Consider the following 23,317-nt stretch of genomic DNA (forward strand, 5'->3'; position numbering starts at 1 on the left):
TTCTTTCCTCGGTATTGTTCAAATGAGTGTATAGTCTCAATAATGTGTTTCAAGATGTTTTGAATACAGCACCATGTTCAGTTGATAAAGGATGGTTCCATTTTGAGTTTAGACCTCTACGTTGTAACTGACTGATTGCTACGGTGTCTCAGTGTTTAGTGTCCTTGAATTCTCATTCACTCATATCTGGTTTCAAAAGAGCGAAACAGCATCGGCCAAATTCCAAACTCAAGACTTCAGAATGGTAGTTCATGAACCAATGAGTGACATCATGGTGCTTATGTCCAGCCAAAACTCAGCAGCTTTAATCAGCTGGAAGCATCATGTTTCTGCCAACTTCTACCCCGAAGTCAGGATGAATTTGCTGAAAGAAATTAGTAGTTTTAAGTGTTGTCAGCGTTGCTAAGGTTGAGGTGTTGGGAGAGGCACTAAGTTGGAAATAACATAGGGCTGAATGAATGAATGTATAACTAAAGGAACTGGATTCCTGATATAGCCTGACCTCTGTTTTTCTGCTTCATCTGCCCTGTGTTTGTAGATGTTTCTCACCGTGTACCTTAGCAACAACGACCACCACTTTAACGAGGTTCCCATCACTCCAGAGACACTGTGCAGAGATGTGGTGGAGCTCTGCAAGGAGCCTGGTGAGGCCGACTGCTACCTGGCTGAGATGTGGAGAGGCTCAGGTGAAGCCAGAACTGTTTCAGGTTCTTTACCATATACTGAATGTGCTCCTTAAAGACAAATGATCATCAATGAAAAATCCTATATATTTAAAAGTAGATACAACTCTATTTGTTGACCATTTCTTGTAAAAAAATTTCCAGGCAGTGCTGATCTGGCAGTTTTTGAAGTAGTAAAAAACATACATTTTGTTTTGTCTGAATTTTAAACAAGCTGCAGATGACAAAGTCGTTCGTGGAGTCTATCAAATGCAAGTTGTAAATACTGAAAAGCCTCAGCAGGAGTGGGTGCTGCTCAATATGAAGAGTTCATTTGCAAAAACAGGTAACTCCGTTTTCAGAAAACTCACATTTTTATTGTTTACTTGAGATAATAATAATAACACTAATAATTTTGCTCGATTTTGTCATGTATTTTTCTACTGAGTCAAATCCACTCAACTTTAGTTTGATTGATATTATCTCAAGTAAACAATAAAAAAAAGTTTTCTGAAAATGTATCAAAATGGATTTATCTGTTTTTGCAAATGAACTCTTCATATGTAGCAGTGTCATCAGCATAGAAATGAAATGTTGCGTTTGTAACATTCTGTCCGCGATGATTTATGTAAATAGTGAATAATAATGGACCCAGCACAGACCCTAGAGGTACACCCTTTTTCACTTGCAATACCTGAGAGGAAGAGCACTCAGTCTGATCAGGCTGGGTCATGTAGAGGGTGAAACGACATTTTGACATTAGACATAATGTGAAGTTCAAGGGACATGGCCAGATTATATATGATATCAACATGCTCTGCTGTTGTGTTCTAAGTGATTCCAGAAGACTCCAGAAATACAAAGACATTGTTGTGCTACACTTCCACATGTTCCTGATCGCATAATGTAAACACTGCATCACATTTTCTTCATGTGACCGTGATTATTCTGTTTTCCAACCTTTCAGAACGTGTAGTTGGAGATGGGGAGCGGATGTTGGAGGTGTTACAGCGATGGGGGCAGCAGAGGGGAGAGGTCCGTTACCTCCTTCGTCACCAGAGGGCTCCTGGACGGGATGCAGGTAAGAAAAACACACCTGTCCACCACCTTAGACTGCTTAACCCCTAGAGACAGATCCTTAATCCTGGTTGTGATTCAACAAAATGCAGTACTATGGTACCTTTTGGTTGATGGGAATCCAGCTGCAGTGTCAGGGTTTTTAATCAGCTTATAATCAAAGAGCGTCGAGTGGATTTTCTCTGATGGATTGTGATTTATTTGTTATTTGTCTCCTTAAAACAAGGAAATCCCTTCTGAGGGTTTCCTGATCAGAATAACAGTCCATGTGTGACCGGTCGCTGAGATCATTTTAAACTGTCAAACAGCTGGGCAGCACGGTGGAGCAGCGGCCAGCGGTGTCGCCTCAGCTCAGGCTGTGATTGGCTGGGGACCTGTCCAGTGGTGACCCAGTAGATTTAGCTTCCAGGAGGTCTGTAATAAATCTTTGAAAAATCAAAATACATGACTGTTGTTTTTGAGACAGAGACGAACGTTTCATTGATCCTGTCATCGAAAACTAGGGGTTAATTAAAGTCATCGGAAACTCAATGTGACCAAGACCATCTCTACCATACCTCAGGGCAGTCCAGTCAGAACACTTTGACAAGGCCTTTGTTCAATGAGCAGCCTATTCCATGGTCATTTATCCAGTCATTGAGGTATTTTGCACCAGAGTGCTGGACTAACACCTACAGTAGCATCCAGCAGCCTGAATCATGGCTCAAAATGTAGAAATCTGCATCACTGCTAACTCTGTTTTTGTGTCCAGGTGGATCCAGAGCTGCAGATCTAATGATGAAAAGGAACCAGATGAAAGCTTCGGTGGAAAGATGTCTGGAGAACGGGGTAAGAGACTTTGACTCAGATGAAAAGACATAGATCATCTCTGTTCCACTTCTGTAAACGTAACCTATCACTGTAGAACAACGTGATACAAACCCACAATCCAGCTGTCACCCTGGGCTGTAGCTGGAGTGCACAGAAGGTTGTAGATTGCAGTTTTAAGTCCTGCATTAGTGTGTGATGTATCTGTGAAGGTGTCTGTCCATGTGAAGGTGAACTCTCTGCATGTGCTGCAGGTCTCCTCTCCTCGGCTGGACGTGACGCTGAGCGAGCTGCAGGATCTGGCAACCCGGCAGCAGCAGCAGATCAACGCCCAGCAGCAGCTGCTGGCCTCCAAGGTAAGACTCAAACAATACGCTAATGCTAGCGCTGCTACTTGTACTCCTCCTACTATTATTACTGCCCTAATACTCCTAATAGCGCAGTCCTCCAATGATGCAGCTTTTTCTGCTGCTGTCTGTAAACACTCCTTGTTCTGTTTCTGCTACTTTATGACGACTACTTCATCTAGTGTTACCACAACCACAGTGCCAGATTACCCTCTTAACCCTCCTGTTGTCCTCATTTACGGACACCAAAAACATATTGTTCCCTCATCTGAAAAAAATCCAGACATTAATCAAAAAAAAAATCCAAAATTTATTTTTAAAAAAATTGCCCAAATCTTCAGGAAGAAAATTCCAAAATTCCTTGAAAGTTTCCCTTAAAAGTTTTGTTCAAAAAAACCCAAAATTTAACAAGAAATAAAAATTGTAAAAAATTGTAAATATTTTCAAAAAATGAATAAAAAATCGCCAAGAAGTATTGTTTTCTCACCTGAAAAGAATCCAAAAATTCAGCAAAAAAAATCCCCAAATTTCAGGAAATTTGCAAAATCTTCAGGAAGAAAATTCCAATAATTCCTTAAAAGTTTCTCTTAAAAGTTTTATTTTTAAAAAAAAAAAACCCCAAATTTGGCAAGAAAAATCTCGGAAATATTTTCAAAAAATGAGTAAAAATCTTCTGAAAAAAAATCGTAAACATATCTAAAGTGACTACATATATTTATCAGTAAAAGGTCAAATATTTTCTTTATGAACATTCAGGAAAAAATCAGCCAAAATCCAGTGAATTTTACTGGATTTTGGCAGATTTTTTCCCCAATGCTCTTAAAGAAACTTTTTTTTAGCGTTTCTTTCTTCCCACCAAAAAATGCAAAAAAAAATCCCAAAAATGTTGAAAATGTGGACGTTTTCACAGTGAAAGTTATTTTTTCCCACATTTTCAAACTTTGAAATAGGTCCATTTGACCCGCAGGACGATACGAGGGCCTCAGGGTTACCTGGGATTACCTCCATACCCGGTGCCCTAATTAACCCCCTCATTTTCTCTATTATTTGTTGACTAATATACTCAGTAAAGAGTCAAGGAAACACAACGGCGAATTCACATGAAAGGGATTTCAACTTTTGAGGATGTGTATGATTGGACTAACTGAGACTGCTAAAGCCTCATATAAGCTTCAGATAAACTCTCAGACATGCACCTCGAAGTCTGAGATCACGGTTCTCTGATGGAAACCAGTGGATTGGTCCCTCTGGGTTGGAGGGAGTTGCTTCCCCAAGTGAAGGAGTTCAAGTATCTCAGGATCTTGTTCACCAGTGATGGGAAAATGGAGTGAAAGATGGACAGGAGGATTGGTGCAGCATCAGCAGTAATGAAGGCATTGTACCGAACTATCGTGGTGAAGAAGGAGCTGAGCCTCAAGGAGAAGATCTCAGTTTACCGTTCATCTACGTTCCAACCCTCACCTGTGGTCATGAGCTCTGGGTAGAGACCCAAAGAATGAGATCATGGATACAAGCAGCTGAAATGAGCTTCCTCTGTAGGGTGTCTGGACTCAGCCTTAGAGATAGGAGGAGAAGATCAGACATCCAGAGGGAGCTCAGAGTAGAGCTGCTGATCCTTCACCTCTGAAGGAACCAGTGGAGGTGGTTTGGACGTCTGATTCAGATCCTCCAGGGAGACTTCCTTTGGAGGTTTTCTGAACACGTCCTCCTGGGAGGAGACCCCGGGGTAGATCCAGAACCCTCTGGAGGGATTCTATATCTCATCTGGCCTGGGAACGCCTCGGGATCCTCCAGGAAGAGCTGGAAAGTGTTGCTGGGAGGAGGAACATCTGGAATGACCTGCTTCATCTGCTGACTCCATGACCCAACCCCGGATAAGAGGAAGAAGATGGATGGATGTGTGGACAGGTGGATGGATGGATGGGTGGGTGCATGGGTGGAAAACAAGTTCTTAGATTTTGTCCCCATGTCCTCCATTGTGTCTCTGGGAGAATCTCTCTCTGGCTTGCTTGATAGCACCTGGTAGCGTTCAGCTAATACAGATGTGTTTTCTGGTGTTGCAGGAGCAGCGTCTGCGCTACCTGAAGCTGCAGGATCAGCGGCAGCAGCAGTATCAGGATGCGTCTGAACAGGAGCGACTGCGACAGCTCAGAGAGAACGCACACAACCAGGAGGCCAAACTGCGACGTGTCCGGGCCCTCAGGGGCCAAGTGGAGCAGAAACGCCTGAGCAACAGCAAGCTAGGTCAGTGTGTCTGAGGTCAGGGGCTGGACGGAGTCTGAAGCATTTTAAGGGGAAACATCACAGTCTTATTGGTTTAGGTTGTGGCTGCAGGTAGAAACCATGGATGGTGTGACAGCAGAGTAGAGTACAGAGTGGATGTAGAGTCTCAGGTTCCTGCAGGGATCAGGAGACGGATGGACGTTATTGTTATCAGTGTCAGTGACAGACACTGGGACGTGATGTTTTTAAACCCTGTTAACCACCCAGGTCCTCTCACCAGACAAGCACAGCCACATGCACATATTTCAAACATGTAAAAGTGGTCAAGCCAAACTCAAGCATTTGTGTCTCAAAGTGACACTCAGACCTCAGTCTGTGGAGTAGAAGGCGTCTGTTTATCCCACTGCTCCACCGCCACCTCTTCCCACCATGTTTGCTGCTCTTTAGAAGCTCTCTCAGGGGTATCTAAGCCTGAAAATAAAGCAAAGAGGAGGTGTAGAAATCTGATTTCCTCTTGGACCACGATACAGTTAGGCCAAAAAAAATACTGCCTACCTCAGCTTTAAGCTGCATGTAGAAAGTGGCACTTTTCAAAATAAAATGTGCTTTTTCAAAACAAAATCTGAAAAAAGCTGCAGAAATAAGTGGACAACTCACAAAATGAGAGATTTAAACCTGTAAAACACACTGTTACAGAAGTACAATATCAGTTTTATTTTTTTGTATTATATATAAATATATACACTGACAGTCAATAGAAACTTTGAGACCATATTTTTCAACATAATTTTTATTTTGAAGCCCAAACTGGATTTTCTTCATATGAATCATTTGTTTAGCATATTGGCATACAGAAACAAAAATCTAAAGTTTCAATAATGATTTCAAAATAAAGAATTTCACAAAAGAAAACGGCACCTGCCAAACACAAAGTCACAGCAGTCAATACCGAGTATGGCCTCCATCTGCTTGGATGCAGGCAGCAATCCGTCGGCGCATGCTTTGGACCAGGCTTCTGATTGTGGGTTGGGAACAGCCCATACGCCTGGATACATCACTGTAGCTCAAAGCGGCCTCCACCATACCCAGTGCCCGGAGACGTTGTTCATGTGATAGACGCGGCATGATGCTGTTCACTGGACTAACAATGGGGGCCTTTTTTGGGCCTTTATATAGGCCTTCAAACCCATTCTCACGTTGTGCAGATACTCACTGAGTATTGCTTGGTGTGTATTTGGTTCACTTTTGCAAAGTGACCAACATGAATCATGACAAAATGACAACTCATCATTATCTCAACAACCAGGGCACTAGATCATCAGTAAATCCACAATGAATAATTACAACCCCCCTACAAGTAGAATTCTGCCTACATTTCTACCTCAAAGTTTCTATTGACTGTCAGTATATATATATATATATATATATATATATATATATTTCTCTCTGTATTTTTTTTTTCCTTTTTGTTTTTTTCCTCACTTGTTTCAATATTTGGGTTTATTTGTATTTTTTGTTTATTTAATTTATATTTTTGCAAATGTTGTCTATATTTGGGTTTTACAGGGTTAAAATCAGGAGAAAACAATAAAAAAAACAATAAAACAGGTTTTACAGTGCTTCTGAACACAGCATGGTTTATCTTAATTAAAATATAAATTCTGTCACTCATAAGTAACAACAGGATTTATTCAGCAGTAATCATTGCGTAGCTGTGTGTGCAGAAAGCACAGATGGACATCTAAGTATATGAAATGGAGTCAATGGAAACTGTCCATCAGACAGCTTGGACCAGATCAGCTTAGTAGAAATGAGATCCAGTTGATGTGACCCTGACTCAGAGTTATCTTTACACAAATTACAGGATTTACATGAAGCTGCTTGTTGTTTCACATGTAAGCCAGACCATTTCATTGTTTCACATCCGTGTGTTCAGCTGCATGTGTGTGTCTCACATTTGTTGTCTGGTTGTGCTGTGCTTCAGATTTTAATCAACATTTTTCAGATTGTTGACTAATACGTTTAGAAACATTCTTCAGAAAGTGTACTGAGTGAATCCACAGGAAGCAAACCGCTGTGAGTTTCTGAGTTGTTCATGTGGTCGTCTTCCAGTGGAGGAGATCGAGCAGATGACCGGCCTGTTCCAGCAGAAGCAGAGGGAGCTGCTGGTGGCCGTGGCCAGAGTGGAGGAGCTGAGCGACCAGCTGGAGGCGCTGAGGAGCAGCAGACTGGAGCCTCCTCTTCCTCCTGCTCCTCTTCCTCACCACCACACCTCCTCCTCCACCGCTGAGCTGGAGCGCCTCTACAAAGAGCTGCAGGTAGAGAAACACCACATGGACACGTTAACCCTCCTGTCGTCCTCTTTTATGGACACCAAAAAATATCGTTTTCTCGTCTGAAAAAAAATCCTGCAAAAAATTTCCCCAAATTTCTGAAAATTTGCAAAACCTTCTGGAAGAAAATTCCAATAATTCCTTAAAAGTTTTATTTAAAAAAAATCCCCGAATTTGGCAAGAAAATTCTTGTAAATATTTTCAAAAAATGAGTAAAAATCTTTTTAAAAAATCCTAAAAATATCTAAAATTATTCCATATATATCAGTAAAGCTTCTGATATTTTCAACCAAAATCCAGGGAATTTGCGCTGGATTTTGGTTGGGTTTTGAATGTTGTTAAGGAAACTTTTTTTAAACATTTCTTTTCTGAGGGCTTCCGGTGACGCCATGATGGCTACTGCCTAAAATATATGCTCCGTCAAACTTATATTATCTCCTAATTAAACCAGCACAACGCTCGGCGAATTCCTTCTTAAAAGACATGGCATCGTCTGTGAGAGGTAAAGGATCAAGCAAACAGGACTCGGCAAAGGATAAAAGTGATAATCTGAAACAGCTAACTCTAATGCAAGCACCGAGTTACCAGATGCTAACATGTGTGACTCTGAGTCGAAAATACTAGCAGAGCTCGAGAAATTGAGGAAAGACAACCAAGACTTGCATGCTCAGACCCAGCTTTCGTTAACAAGACTGGAGACGTCTTTTTGTGAAATGAAAGAAGACTTAATTGAACTGCAAAAGAGAACATCTGAGGCGGAGGATCGTATTAGCGCTAATGAAGATACGACCAAGCGCCATGAACGAGCCCTCCGCTACCTGCTGCACAGGAAATGGATCTGACCGCAAGATGTGAAGATATGCAAAATCGTCTCAGGCGAAATAATATGAAAATTTATCAAGTTGCTGAAGACAGTGAGAACGGAAGGGATGTTAAGCTGTTTGTCCAGGATTTGCTTAAATCTACTCTTCGACTCCCCCTGAACTTAACATAATTGAAAAAGCACACAGAGCGCTCAGAGCCAAGTCCCCCGAAGCTGCACCACGCTCGCTTGTCGTTAGATTTTTGGATCTCTCAGTCAAAGAAACCGTACTACGACAGGCGTGGGAGCCGAGAAAAGTTATGTATAGCGGAAAACAGATCTATTTTGATCATGATTTCTCCCCTGAGTTGCAGAAGAGGAGAACACTGATAAGAGACGCAGTTAAACAGCTAAAACTGAAGAATATAAGAGCAAAGTGCATTTATCCCGCACAACTGAGAGTGTTCTGGGAAGACTGCATGAAGACCTACCGGACGCTGACAGAGGCTGAAACCGTGCTCCAGGAGCTGGGACTGTACGTCGATGAGAGGGAGACTGGAGACTGAGCTGGCCCGGGAAGGATGGAGTACTGCGGCCGGACGGAGAGCAGGCAGAGGCCTAATAACCCTCTGTCAGGCCGAGACCAAAACCTTCTTGTGCACTGAGGACTAGCTTATTTCCATGCCGAGTTCATCTGATTAACTTAAACCGTAGATGTTGAGAGAAGAAAAAAGAAAAGTGAATATGTTCTATACGGACGGAACGTGGGAATCTTTGAGTGGAGAGCCACCTATCCACAGCTGAAGCCCCGCTACAAGAGAACGACAGCGGAGCTGTGCACGTTGTGCTTTTCTCCGCGGAGGTCCGGTCACCAACCTCCGCCCAAGTCACATCGGAGACTGGACCACTCAGGTTTGAGAACTAAACTTTATATTGAAACACTTCAGCTGATCCAGTCGGGTATGTGGAAGCCTAATCTGTTCTATGTTTTGATATTTGTTCATTTGTAAATGTTCTTATTCTGTTGATTTTAATATGTATTGTTATGAAAATTGTGTAAAACAGCACAGGGTTCAAGAACAAAACACAATGATGATAGATGGATAGAATAACCTGTGTTACTTATAACGTCAAAGGCTTAGGGAGTCCAATTAAAAGGAAAAACTACTCAACCAACTGAAAAAAACTTAACTGTTCCATTGCAATGCTCCAGGAAACACCTTTCAGAAAAGGAACACATGAACCTTAGAAGGGAGTGGGCTGACCAGCAGTATAGCTCTTCATATCAAAATGGGAGGAAAAGAGGAGTTGCAATTCTTTTCAATAGATCAGTATATTTTATTCATGAAAAACCTTCAGTGACAAAGAGGGGAGATTTTTGATGGTTATTGGATGTATAGGGGGCATTAAAATTACTCTACTTAATTTATATGCTCCAAATGAGGACTCTCCAAATTTCTTTAAAAACATTGCATCACTGATAGCAGGAAAAGCAGAGGGAATTGTACTGACAGGGGGAGATTTTAATTGTGTTTTAAGAGCATCTGTAGATAGGCTTCCTGCACATTTTGGTCCAAGGTCCAGAAGGTCTCGTTCTCTTTGTGCACTGATGGACGAGCTAGGTATGGTGGATGTTTGACGGCGGCTACACCCCAAAGAAAAAGATTTTACCTTTTTCTCACATGCACACGATAGTCACTCTAGGTTAGATATCTGTCTGATGTCTGCAGTAGATTCTTACAGAGCTGCTGAGTGTAGTATAGAAGCAATCACTGTCTCAGACCATGCTCCAGTTTCTGTGAAATTAAAGATGAATCCAAATAATACATTTAAATACTGGAGAGCAAATGTATCTATCCTAAATAATGGCTTGATCCAACAAGAAATTAGAAACGGCCTAATGGAGTACATTCAGTTTAACGACACTAACACTGTATCCCCATCGACACTATGGGAGGAGATAAAAGTGTCTTAAGGGGAAATATTAGTGCAATTTCTTCAGGATTAAAAAAGGAAAGACTTGCTGAACAATCAGAATTGGAGAATAAAATCAGAAAACTGGAGAAAGAATATCAAAAAGACCAAAATAATGTCACATTGAACATGCTGAAAGAAAAGAGACAGAAGTTAAACAAATTATTATCTTATAAGGCAGAGGGACAACTTTGTTTTTCAAATCAAAAATATGATGAATTTGCCAACAGGGCAGGTCGGTTGCTAACATTTCAGCTTGGTAAATCACAATCAAGCAAAGTAGTCCAAAAAATCAAATGTCCAAAAACGGAGGAAATGTTTTTACAGCCCAGAGATGTCACCAATGCTTTCGCCACATATTACCAGGAATTATATAAGGAGGACAAACATCAAAATAAAAAAGAAAAAACAGAGACTCTTCTCCACTCAGTAAACCTGAGCAAACTGACTGAAGAGGAGGCTGATTTGAGGAAATTAAAAACAGTACTCTGAAACTTAAAACTAATAAATCTCCAGGAGTGGATGGCCTTCCAGGAGAATATTATAAAATATTTGAAAAAGAGATTACACCACTCTTGTATAAGGTTTACAATTATGCACTTTCAGAGAGTGACCCTCCTCCATCGTGGTCTGAAGCCATTATCAGCGTTATACAGAAAGATAGCAAAGATCCCACATCAGCCTTCTTTGTGTTGATCTTAAAATTCTTACTGCTATTATCTCCAACAGAATACAAAAATACATAAGAAAACTAGTGAAACCTGATCAAACTGGCTTCATCACACATAGGCATGGAACTGATAATGTTCGAAGAGCCTTAAACCTCAAATAATCGCACATAATAGGAACACCCCATCGATGCTTCTCGGCTTGGACGCTGAGAAAGCGTTTGATCGCGTGGATTGGGGGTTTCTACAGCAGACACTGAGGCAGATGGGCTTCAATGAGATGTTTATTAGGTGGGTCCAAACCTTTTACAAAAATCCAAAGTCAGGACTGAGGGTCAGTGGTCATTGTTCAGAATTTTTTTCACTGGGACGCGGCACTAGACAAGGCGACGTTCTTTCTCCCTCCCTCTTTGTTCTGAGTATTGAGCCGCTAGCTGAACTCATAAGATCTAACTCACTTATACAAGGAATAAGAGATGAAAACAATGTTCAACACAAATTGTCACTTTTTGCTGACAATATTTTATTGTTTATGGAAAATCCCATCACATCTGTTCCTGCTTTGCTCAATAGTCTCAAAGAGTACAGTGAGGTGTCAGGTTATACAATAAATACGAACAAATCTGAAGCCTTAATGATTTCTGGGAGCTGGCCATCGCAGTTGGATAACATAGTCATTTAGACACTCAAAACATGGGTTTAGATATCTTGGGCTAATCCTTACCCCAAAGACCTCAGAATTGTTTTCAGCAAACTATGATAAATTGTTAAAAGAAATTAAAACTCATATAAATAGATGGGACATACTTCCGTTCTGTCTCTTGGGGAGAACTGAATGTATAAGAATGAATATTCTTCCTAGATTGTTATTTCTGTTCCAAAACTTACCCATCCCTATACCACAGTCCACTTTTCAAATATTAGATAAATTAATGTTAAAATTTATTTGGCAAAACAAAAGGCCAAGAGTGCACCTCAAAATTTTGATGTCAAACAAAGAAAATGTGGGCCTGAGACTACCCAACTTGAAATTCTACTACTGGGCAGCCCAATGGAAGGCTGTGGTGGCATGGATCATCCGTGATCCAGAAGTACAGTGGGTTTCTATGGAAGAATGTTCGCTGCCTGGAAACTCTCTGTCACGTCTCCCATTTATCAGCCAGCAGTCCAAGAAAAAAATAAAAATTGCAAATCTGTGGGTCAAACATACACTAAGGATTTGGAATAGAATCCAAAAACAATTGAAGGGAAAGGTTTCCTTATCTCGAGCTATGTCAATACATGGAAATATTGAATTCCTTCCATCTCTATCGGACAGTGGCTTTAATGGATGGGCTGAGAGAGGACTCATATCAATCAATCAGATGTTTGAAAGGAATGTCTTTAAAGATTTTACCCAATTAAGAGCCAAATTTGATATACCCTCAAATGATTTATATAGGTACTTACAAATAAGAAGCTATTTAACAAAGCACCTAGACTGGGAATACATTAGAAGGGAACCAACAAATATAGAAAAACATTTTATTAATTTGGTTGAAAATGGTGATGTAATGAAAAAACAAGTGTCATTGATGTATCAAAAATTGTTGAGTGACATGTCGGATGATACACTACATGTAAAACAGCAATGGGAACTGGAGCTAAATGTGACTTTGGAGGATGATGTCTGGAGAAATATCTGCTCAGGTTGTCATCATGGTGTGGGGAGTCAGGTCTGGAAAGAATCTGACTGGAAAACAAAAATAAGATTTTCAGAACTCCGTTAAAGACTTTTCTTTCAAAAACCAGTAAAAGTAACACATGTTGGAGAAAGTGTGGCTTAGTGGGCGACCAGGCTCATATTTTCTGGGACTGTCCTGCTATTCAGAATTATTGGAAGAACATTAAGGACAAACTGGAAAAACATCTGAAAGTGAACCTCTAGACCCTTTAGTATTTTTATTGGACATCTTTCTGGACAGTCTCTCTCATGACCAAGAATATCTGCTGCGTCTAATGTTAATGACTGCAAGAAAAATGCTAACAATATGCTGGCTGAAACCTGAGCCACCGACAATTACACAATGGACACAAAAAACTAGACAAGTTTTCTTGATGGAACAGCTGACAGCACAACTGCAACTAAAACCCTGTTTTTGAGGGGAAGTGGGGGCCAATGATAGAATTCCTGTGGTCGGACTCAACCTATGCCTGTATTTTCTTTTTCTTCATTTTGTGTCTGATTTTGTATTTGGTATGATGCCCAGTCTCAGGACAATGTTAACGTTTTGTTTATGTCATTGCCCTGTTTTATGGCAATAAAGTTCTAAAAGATTTATTTTTTTATCCGCCAAAAATGTTAAAAAATTTCCAGAAATGTTGACATTTTGAAAGTTTTCTTTGTGAAAATAAAAAAGTTTCCCTTAAAAGTTTTAAAAAAAAAATCCCCCATATTTGGCACAAAATAAATAAATGAGTAAGAATCTTCAAAAAATATCTAAAGTGACTACATATATATGTCAATAAAACTTCCAATATTTTCTTTAAGAACATTTCACTGGATTTTCGTTGATTTTTTTGTGAATATTCTTAAGAAAAAATTTTAACATTTCTTTTTGTTCCACTAAAAATGTTCAAAGATTTCCCAAAAATACTGAAAATGTGGACATCAGAAGTTTCACTGTGAAAATACATTTTTTTCCCCCACATTTTCAAACTTTAAAACGCATCATTTTGACCCGCAGGACGGCACCAGGGTTAAACAATCCATCCGTTTAGTGCAGGGAACAGAGTGTGATCCGTCTCTGCTTCTGGTGTTTCATTCTACTTTAACTCTTTGGATGATTGTGAATCAAGCACAAATTGCACTTCAGTTCTTGAAAGTCTTATGTTGAACCCGATGAAGCCTTCATAAACCCCGCCCTGATGCCTCCTTCCCCTCCAGCTCAGGAACAAGCTGAACCAGGACCAGAGCGTCCGGCTGCAGCAGCAGAGAGACAGCCTGAACAAGAGGAACCTGGAGGTGGCGGCGATGGACCGGCGGCTGGCTGAGCTCCGACAGCGGCTCTGGAAGAAGAAGACCGCCCTGCAGCAGAAGGAGAATCTACCGGTGAGGATTTCTACAACTTCCATCACGCTTTGTTTTGTTTGTCCTGCAAAAACTCAAAATCTGACCAAGTCTGTTTGTCTTATTTTTAGTCTAAATGTCTCATCCCACTTGATTTAAGCTAAATTCACTTAACAAGAGACATTTCAGCAGATGGAGGGACTTTTTTTAAGAGAAGGCATCTTAAATCTCTTAAAGGGGAACTTTGGCTTTTTTCAACCTGGGGTCTGTTTTCATGTCATTTCATACATGTGAGTGATGGAGAAATGAATTTTCGACATAGCTCCAGTATTTAGCCAGGCAGGCAGCTTAGCAGCTCAGCTAGCAGCTCAGCTAGCAGCTCAGCTAGCAGCTCAGCTAGCGAAAAGTATGGGGCAACTTGCCCCCCGCATCAAAGTTCGCCCTAACGTGCTTTTTTTCCCCACACTGACCGGCTCAGATAGTCTCAACGAGTGTCCCACAACTTACTAGAGATGAGAAGTGAACGAAAACCTCCACATTACTTGGCGATCGCTCTTTGTTGTGGTCTGTATCCAAATCTCAGGACGCTAGAAAGCAAATCTCGTTCCGAAATCGCGTGATAGCTCGCGAAATCGCAGGTTTTCGTTGACTTCTCATCTCTAGTATGTTGTGGGACACTCATTGAGACTATCTGAGCCGGTCAGTGAGGGAAAAAAAGCACGTTAGGGCAGACTTTGACACGGGGGGGCAGCTGCCCCATACTTGTCGCTAGCTGAGCTGCTAGCTGAGCTGCTAAGCTGCCTGCCTGGCTAAATACTGGAGCTATGTCAAAAATTCATTTCTCCATCACTAACATGTATGAAATGACATGAAAACAGACCCCAGGTTGAAAAAACGAAGTTCCCCTTTAAGTCAAACAATGTGGAAATGATCTTGTTTTGAGTTGAATTTTCTTGTAAAATTCAACTCAGTTTAACGATCATGTCGTCCTGCGGGTCAAATTAGCCCGTTTTAGAGTTTGAAAATGTGGACAAAATAAATATATTTTCACAGTTAAACTTCTGATGTCCACATTTTCAACATTTTTGGGAAATTTCTGAACATTTTTTGTTGGATAAAAAGAAATGTTCAGAATGTTTCTTTAAGAACGTTCACAAAAACTTCAACCAAAATCCAGCGAATTTCACTGGATAATTTTTGATTTTTATGTGAATGTTCTTAAAGAAAATATTAGACATTTTGCTGATTTATATGGAATCACTTTAGATATTTTTAGGACTTTTTCAGAAAGATTTCTACTCATTTTTGAAAATATTTACAAACAATTTCTTGCTAAATTTGGGGGATTTTTTTAAAAATTAAACTTTTAGGGAATTATTGGATTTTTCTTCCTGAAGGTTTTGCAAATTTCAGAAATTTGGGGATTTTTTTTTTTTTGGCTGAATTTTTGGATTTTCTTCAGACAAGGAAACAGTATTTTTTGTGCCTGTAAATGAGGACAACAGGAGGGTTAAACATCTCAAATTAGGAGGTTACATGAAAGCAAAAATCTATTTTTGAGTGAAAAACTGCTTCTTCTTTTTTTTTAAGCATGTCTGGCTTATTTTAAGACACCTAAGCTTGATAATCCTGGTAAAACAGAGCTTAAAATAAGTTTTCCAGCTAATTTTAAGATCTCAGTATTTTAAATATAATATCTTATTTCAGGAAATCTCACCAAGCCATTTTCACTTGTTCTATTGGCAGATTTTTTCACTTATTTCAAGGTAAAAGTTCCTTGAAATCAGTTTTATTTCTTGTTTTGAGAGGGGCATGTTTTCCAGTGCATCAGGCTGCAGTCAGGTGTTTGTGTTCCCTCCAGGTGGCTTCAGATGGGGTCACCCCTCAGCATGGCGGAGGCTCCAGAGTGGCAGCAGTCGGGCCGTACATACAGTCGTCCTCCACATCCACCTCTCAGGGCCCTCCGGTGCCGAATCACCAGGAGGTTCTGGTGAAGCCGGCGTACCCGGACGGCACTGCCACCCTGCCCATGCCGGACTCGTCCCTGAAGCCACCGCCCAGACCAGCCAAACCAGCCTCAGGTACACAGTCAGGCTGTTAATAGAAGAACAGGAGAACGTGTTCTACAAGTACGTTTGACCTCATTGGACTTGTTTCAGTCACAGGTTCCACGTTCAACCCAATTTGATCTCTAATGACCTGTAAAATCACAGCATAATTACAAATAATAACTCCTAATTGTTCCTTTGTTTTAGTGCAAAAAAGTACATTCTGAAAATGTTCACATTTAAGGGATAATTTTTTAACAAAACATCATGAGCAACCTGACATTTATGAAGAAAAATAAATTCATCCTCAGTTTATCATTTCCACATTACAACTTCCAGATCACAGAGTGTCGACAAAGGAACACAACATTTAGTCACCTGGAACTGAACCAGAGAGGATTTACTGGAGGATCACAACCACAAAAGAAGACAAAAAAAGACAAAAATGACACAAACGATACACTAAACAACAAATGAAGCAAAATATAAAATGACAAAAAAAGATGAAAAGCACTAGCGAGGAAAAAAGGAAACACAAAAGAACAAAAACGAGAAACAAAATGTCAAAAAAATGAGACAAACGACACGAAACAAGACAAAAAATAGACAAAAACATTAGAAAATGACCAAAAATATAGACAAATGACAAAAACTTGACAAAATCTGACAAAATTGAAAAACAAAATAAACGACAAAAAATAGACAAATCACAAATGAGACAAAAAAACACAAAACGACAAGTAAAGCGACACACAAATGACAAAAATCATAAGACAAACGACAAAAGTCAGACAAAAAAAGACGAAAACAAGACAAAATATTACAAAAATGAGACACAAAACAAAAATAGAAATAAAAAAAATCCGACAAAAAATTTACAAGGTGACAAAAAAATGGACAAACGACACAAAAAATGACACGAATGTTACAAACAAGACAAAACGAGGAACAAAATGACAAAAACAAGATAAATATTACAAAATGAGACACAAAATGATGAGAAGAAAATGACAAATGAGACAATCGACATGAAACAAAACAGACAAGAGACAAATAAATGGACAACGACAAAAACGAGACAAAAATTATAGAAACGACACAAATGAGACCAAAATGACAAAAGCAAGAAACAAAACAACAAACAATGGACAAGGAACACAAGCGAGACAAAAAAACACAAGACGACACAAACAATACACAAAACAACAAATAAAGTGAAGCACAAAATGAAAAGGACAAAAACACAAACAAGACAAAAGGAAACGCAAATGAACGGAAACATGAGACAAACCACAAGTCAGACCAAAAATAGACAAAAAAACAACAAAATATTACCAAAATGAGACACAAAATGACAAAGAAAATGACAAACGACATGAAACAAAACAAAGAGACAAAAAACAAAGTTGTAAAGCGGCAAAAAAATGGAGAAAAACAAGACAAAAAACGACAAAAGCCAGAACCGAAATGACAAAAATAAGACAAAAAGTACAAGCGAGACAAAAAGGAAATGCAAAACGACCAAAACATGAGACAAAAGTCAGACAAAAAAACAACAAAAACAGACAAATATTACAAAAATGAGACACAAAAGAACAATCCAGTATTCTACTTTCTGATCCAAACAACCTGTCATGGTCTAGAAATGACTTTAAATTTATAGTTTTACTAATTTACAATCTGCAGTTAATGTCTTCTCTGTAGTTTTTTTACACTTTGATTGAACCCTCTGGAGGACCACTTTTGGACCACGGGCCTCATGGTGGACACCTCTGCACCAACAGAACTGACAGTGTATCTTATTTACGTTTGTTTGTTTTTCACAGGTTTTAACGCCCCAAAAACAGCGAAACTCTCTGACTGGAGCTGCTCATTTCTTGAACCCAGCGGGAGCCACAGCCACGCCTCCACCCTGCCTCGCATGTCCAGCCTCAGCTGCCCCAGAACGGGTCAGTTAGGCCCCAGAACGGGTCAGTTAGGCCCCAGAACGGGTCAGTTAGGCCCCAGAACGGGTCAGTTAGGCCCCAGAACGGGTCAGTTAGGCCTCACAACAAGTCAGTTAGGCCCCAGAACGGGTCAGTTAGGCCCCAGAACGGGTCAGTTAGGCCCCACAACAAGTCAGTTAGGCCCCAGAACAAGTCAGTTAGGCCCCAGAACGGGTCAGTTAGGCCCCACAACAAGTCAGTTAGGCCCAGAACGGCTCAGTTAGGCCCAGAACGGGTCAGTTAGGCCCCACAACAAGTCAGTTAGGCCCCAGAACAAGTCAGTTAGGCCCCAGAACGGGTCAGTTAGGCCCCACAACAAGTCAGTTAGGCCCCACAACAAGTCAGTTAGGCCCCAGAACGGGTCAGTTAGGCCCCACAACAAGTCAGTTAGGCCCCACAACAAGTCAGTTAGGCCCCACAACAAGTCAGTTAGGCCCCAGAACGGCTCAGTTAGGCCCCAGAACGGCTCAGTTAGGCCCCACAACAAGTCAGTTAGGCCCCACAACAAGTCAGTTAGGCCCCACAACAAGTCAGTTAGGCCCCACAACAAGTCAGTTAGGCCCCACAACAAGTCAGTTAGGCCCCACAACAAGTCAGTTAGGCCCCAGAACGGCTCAGTTAGGCCCCAGAACGGCTCAGTTAGGCCCCAGAACGGCTCAGTTAGGCCCCAGAACAAGTCAGTTAGGCCCCAGAACGGCTCAGTTAGGCCCCAGAACGGCTCAGTTAGGCCCCACAACAAGTCAGTTAGGCCCCACAACAAGTCAGTTAGGCCCCAGAACGGGTCAGTTAGGCCCCACAACAAGTCAGTTAGGCCCCAGAACGGCTCAGTTAGGCCCCAGAACGGCTCAGTTAGGCCCCACAACAAGTCAGTTAGGCCCCAGAACAAGTCAGTTAGGCCCCAGAACAAGTCAGTTAGGCCCCAGAACGGGTCAGTTAGGCCCCAGAACGGCTCAGTTAGGCCCCAGAACAGCTCAGTTAGGCCCCACAACAAGTCAGTTAGGCCCCACAACAAGTCAGTTAGGCCCCACAACGGCTCAGTTAGGCCCCACAACAAGTCAGTTAGGCCCCACAACAAGTCAGTTAGGCCCCACAACAAGTCAGTTAGGCCCCACAACAAGTCAGTTCGGCCCCAGAACGGCTCAGTTAGGCCCCACAACAAGTCAGTTAGGCCCCAGAACGGCTCAGTTAGGCCCCAGAACGGGTCAGTTAGGCCCCACAACAAGTCAGTTAGGCCCCACAACAAGTCAGTTAGGCCCCACAACGGGTCAGTTAGGCCCCACAACGGGTCAGTTAGGCCCCAGAACGGGTCAGTTAGGCCCCAGAACAGGTCAGTTAGGCCCCACAACAAGTCAGTTAGGCCCCAGAACGGGTCAGTTAGGCCCCAGAACGGGTCAGTTAGGCCCCAGAACAGGTCAGTTAGGCCCCACAACAAGTCAGTTAGGCCCCAGAACGGGTCAGTTAGGCCCCAGAACGGGTCAGTTAGGCCCCAGAACAAGTCAGTTAGGCCCCAGAACAAGTCAGTTAGGCCCCAGAACAAGTCAGTTAGGCCCCAGAACGGCTCAGTTAGGCCCCAGAACAGGTCAGTTAGGCCCCAGAACAAGTCAGTTAGGCCCCAGAACAAGTCAGTTAGGCCCCACAACGGGTCAGTTAGGCCCAGAACGGGTCAGTTAGGCCCCAGAACAGGTCAGTTAGGCCCCACAACAAGTCAGTTAGGCCCCACAACAAGTCAGTTAGGCCCCAGAACGGGTCAGTTAGGCCCCAGAACAAGTCAGTTAGGCCCCAGAACAAGTCAGTTAGGCCCCAGAACAAGTCAGTTAGGCCCAGAACGGCTCAGTTAGGCCCCAGAACAGGTCAGTTAGGCCCCAGAACAAGTCAGTTAGGCCCCAGAACAAGTCAGTTAGGCCCCACAACGGGTCAGTTAGGCCCCAGAACGGGTCAGTTAGGCCCCAGAACGGGTCAGTTAGGCCCCAGAACGGGTCAGTTAGGCCCCACAACAAGTCAGTTAGGCCCCACAACAAGTCAGTTAGGCCCCAGAACGGGTCAGTTAGGCCCCAGAACGGGTCAGTTAGGCCCCAGAACGGGTCAGTTAGGCCCCAAAAGAGGTAACGCAGCTGCACTCAATGTTCTGTGTAATGATCCAACCCAGAAGAGCAGGAATGAAGTGTCTGTCTGTCAGCTGTGTTTGAAGATCTCCCTCAGAATATAAACTGTTGGTGTTCTCTTCTCTTTGAGGTGGTGAGATCCTCAGTGATCAGAAGTTTCCCTCCGGCTCTGACGTCCCGCCACCTGTCCCTTCACGAACCACTCACACTTCTGAGAACCTGCTCAGGGACAACCAGGTATCAGTGGACTCTTCCTTCCATTCCTTACTATAACATAGTAAGGAGCAGTAAGGCGTGCTCTCTCTAACCCACCAGCTTCAATCGTAGGACAGTCAGCTGTTCTGAGGATCTGCCATGAATGCAGGTAGAGTAGAAATAAGTTCTAAAATGAACCCAGGAGCCAACCCACACTTTGCTTTATTACCAACTAAAAGAACTCTAATATCAGTTCTCTGTTTACCAAGAAGCTAGTGCAGGGCTTCTCATACAGAAGTCATGCTTTGGATTCTTTTTTTTTTTTATTTTATGTTATCCATCTTTACTGAGTATAAATCTCTCCGTGTTTCCATGTTTGTTTTTACTGTAGGCCTCGGGTAAAGGTCTGTCCAAGATGCTGCCACCTCCTCTTCCCAGTAAGCCTAAACCATTCTCCTCATCTGACCCAGCTACCTTCTCGAAGCCCTCCTACAGCACCGGGACCTTCCCTGGGAAGGTGAAGCCCGTTGGTGGCCACCTCAGGGCTCTGGGCATCGTCTCCAGCCACAGCAACACCCTCCCTCTGCCCAACAAGCAGGACAGTCCTCCTGCGGCAGCCGTTAGACCTTACACCCCCGACCTCTCCGACGGCCACCCTCCTGTGCTGCAGAAGCCGCAGACTCTGGCAGCTTCATCCATCTACTCCATGTACACCCAGCAGGCTACACTGGGGAAGGGCTACCAGCAGGGTGGCCAGGGCACCCTGCCCCGCAGCCAGCCCCGAGGTGAGGCACTGATCCAGCTGTCACTCTGTTAATACTGCTGTTAGGGACATATGGAGCTTTTCCATTAGTGCCTACTCGACTGGACTCTACTGGGTTTGTGAGGTTTTCCATCAGGACGTAGTTCCTGGTACCAGCTACTGTTTTAGTTCCTACTGGGCCGGGGTTCCCAGAGAGCTGATTGGAGCCGATAATGTGACGTCTACAGAGTGCAGGCCTCTGATTGGACAGGGAGTGATGACACACCAGAGAGACTCTTTCATGAAAACCAACCCCAGCATTAAAAAAAACAAAAAAAACTGGCATCAGTGAAGGCATGCATTGCTCTTCACAGAACTTGGAAAAATTTTAATATGACAACCAGACATGTACCGTGGACGAATGAAGAGACTCTTCTGTCTTTGGTGATGGACCAAAGAATCCAGAGCTGGATGGAGAAAGTTCATCAGGAGGTCTCTGAGCAGACGTCTGTCTACAGACACAGCAGGACAATGCAGCAGTGACAGGAGAAGATGAAAAAGCTCAGAAGTGCATTTTGTGGTGTTTGTTACTATGATGACTCCACACGCTATGAGGTGGTACTCAACTGGAATGGAAAATGACTGAACCGAGTAGAGTCAAGCCGAGTAGATGCTAATGGAAGAGCGCCAACAGTTACCGCTGTGGTACCTGAAACAAATAACTGTCCAGCTCAACATTGAAGGGGAACTTTGATCGCTCTTTGTTGTGGTCTGTATCCAAATCTCAGGACGCTAGAAAGCAAATGTCGTTCCGAAATCGCGCGATAGCTCGCACCAAAACACCGGTGGGGGAAACAGCTGATCGCCAAGTAATGTGGAGGTTTTTGTTCACTTCTCATCTCTTGTATGTTGTGGGACACTCATTGAGACTATCTGAGCCGGTCAGTGTGGGGAAAAAGCACGTTAGCGCGGACTGAGCTGCTAGCTGACTGCCTGGCTAAATACTGGAGCTATGTCGAAAATTAATTTCTCCATCACTCACATGTATGAAATGACATGAAAACAGACCCCAGGTTGAAAAAAACGAAGTTCCCCTTTAATTCTACTTGACTTTTAAGGACTATAATAATGTCTAAATTTGACAAAGTGTCAGAAGTGTTTGAATCACAACTACTTCTGTTTGTCGAGATAGAATTTGCTGTTGGAATATGTAGCATTTTTCACATTAGAAACGATGCTGTTGATTCTACTCTCTGTTCTCTCCCTTTCCAGTGTATGGAAAACCGGTCCTCCCAGCCAGCGGGGGGCAGCAGACTGTCAGCTCAGACAACGCTGCCTTTAATTCTGGGCTTTGCGTGTCTAACGGCAGCGAGGCTGACAACAGTTGCCCAGGTATTGCCGATGGTGGTGGAGGAGATGCAGCAGAACGTACCACCCCTCGGCCTCTCAGCCCCACCAAGCTCCTCCCCTTCCTGTCCAACCCTCACAGGAACCCCAGCGACGCCGACCTAGAGGCCCTCAGGCGCCGGCTGCACCACGCCCCCCGACCCCTGAAGAAACGCAACTCCATTACAGAGCCTGAAGGCCCAGCTGGACCCAATATCCAGAAGCTGCTTTACCAGAAGACCACTCTGGCTGCCATGGAAACTATCCCCATGGAGACCATTGGTCCAGCTGGGATGTATGAGCAGCCAACGGTTCATGAGGACAGGATGGGTGTTGCAGATATAACGTCCAATCCTGAGGACAACAGCGGACCTGGCGTCAACGAGCTGTCTGATGAGAGCCCTGAGGACGCCCTGACCCCACCTCCACTGCCGCCTCGCTCCCCCATCCCTGATCCCACCTCCTACCGCTCCCTGCCCTCACCTCTGGAAGACACAGCGGAAGAGGAGACATGTCCTTCTACCTTGGTTCATGATCGCTTTCCAGAGGAGTTCCCCCCCTACCCACCTCCACCTTACCCGAGCTGTGGGGAGGCGGAGCAGGTGAACGATGCCGTCAACCTGCAGCCTCCAGAGGTGACCGGACAGGTCACAGTGCCGCCGGTATGAGGGATAACATGCTTATCCTGATCGATATTTAAAGGTCTACCAAAGCAGTAACAACAAATGTTCTCCTGTTCCTCCTGTCAGGGTAAGAGATCGATCCTCCATAAAGCCGGCTCAGAGCGGATCCACCACGGTATGGGGGTCAAGTTCAACCCTCTGGCCCTGCTGCTGGACTCGTCTCTGGAGGGCGAGTACGACCTCGTCCAGAGAGTCATCTACGACGTGAGCGACGCTACACACTGTCGTTTGGTT

The 23,317-nt window shown here is 43.0% G+C and overlaps 1 protein-coding gene across 42 annotated transcripts in view; it reads left to right on the top strand.

Annotated features, from left to right (window-relative positions):
* LOC110961289 (apoptosis-stimulating of p53 protein 2-like) overlaps positions 1 to 23,317 on the top strand; it is a 39,670-nt gene that overhangs the window by 11,027 nt on the left and 5,326 nt on the right. The window contains exons 2-18 of one of the 42 annotated variants that reach the window (XM_051946387.1): positions 539 to 686; positions 1,630 to 1,743; positions 2,491 to 2,567; positions 2,801 to 2,902; positions 4,957 to 5,137; positions 7,229 to 7,434; positions 13,820 to 13,984; positions 15,804 to 16,023; positions 17,817 to 18,023; positions 18,946 to 19,134; positions 19,303 to 19,617; positions 19,659 to 19,784; positions 19,826 to 19,951; positions 20,208 to 20,314; positions 20,664 to 21,057; positions 22,287 to 23,062; positions 23,150 to 23,287. In XM_051946387.1, coding sequence (XP_051802347.1) covers positions 539 to 686; positions 1,630 to 1,743; positions 2,491 to 2,567; positions 2,801 to 2,902; positions 4,957 to 5,137; positions 7,229 to 7,434; positions 13,820 to 13,984; positions 15,804 to 16,023; positions 17,817 to 18,023; positions 18,946 to 19,134; positions 19,303 to 19,617; positions 19,659 to 19,784; positions 19,826 to 19,951; positions 20,208 to 20,314; positions 20,664 to 21,057; positions 22,287 to 23,062; positions 23,150 to 23,287 — 3,591 coding nt within the window. Of the gene's footprint in view, positions 1 to 538; positions 687 to 1,629; positions 1,744 to 2,490; positions 2,568 to 2,800; positions 2,903 to 4,956; positions 5,138 to 7,228; positions 7,435 to 13,819; positions 13,985 to 15,803; positions 16,024 to 17,816; positions 18,087 to 18,945; positions 19,177 to 19,302; positions 19,618 to 19,658; positions 19,785 to 19,825; positions 19,952 to 20,207; positions 20,315 to 20,663; positions 21,058 to 22,286; positions 23,063 to 23,149; positions 23,288 to 23,317 lie in introns of all 42 variants that reach the window. The other 41 variants (XM_051946388.1, XM_051946396.1, XM_051946406.1 and 38 more) reach the window with 41 other exon arrangements.

This window comes from Acanthochromis polyacanthus, chromosome 3 (genome assembly GCF_021347895.1).
Source record: "Acanthochromis polyacanthus isolate Apoly-LR-REF ecotype Palm Island chromosome 3, KAUST_Apoly_ChrSc, whole genome shotgun sequence".
NCBI classification, from domain to species: Eukaryota; Metazoa; Chordata; class Actinopteri; family Pomacentridae; genus Acanthochromis; species Acanthochromis polyacanthus.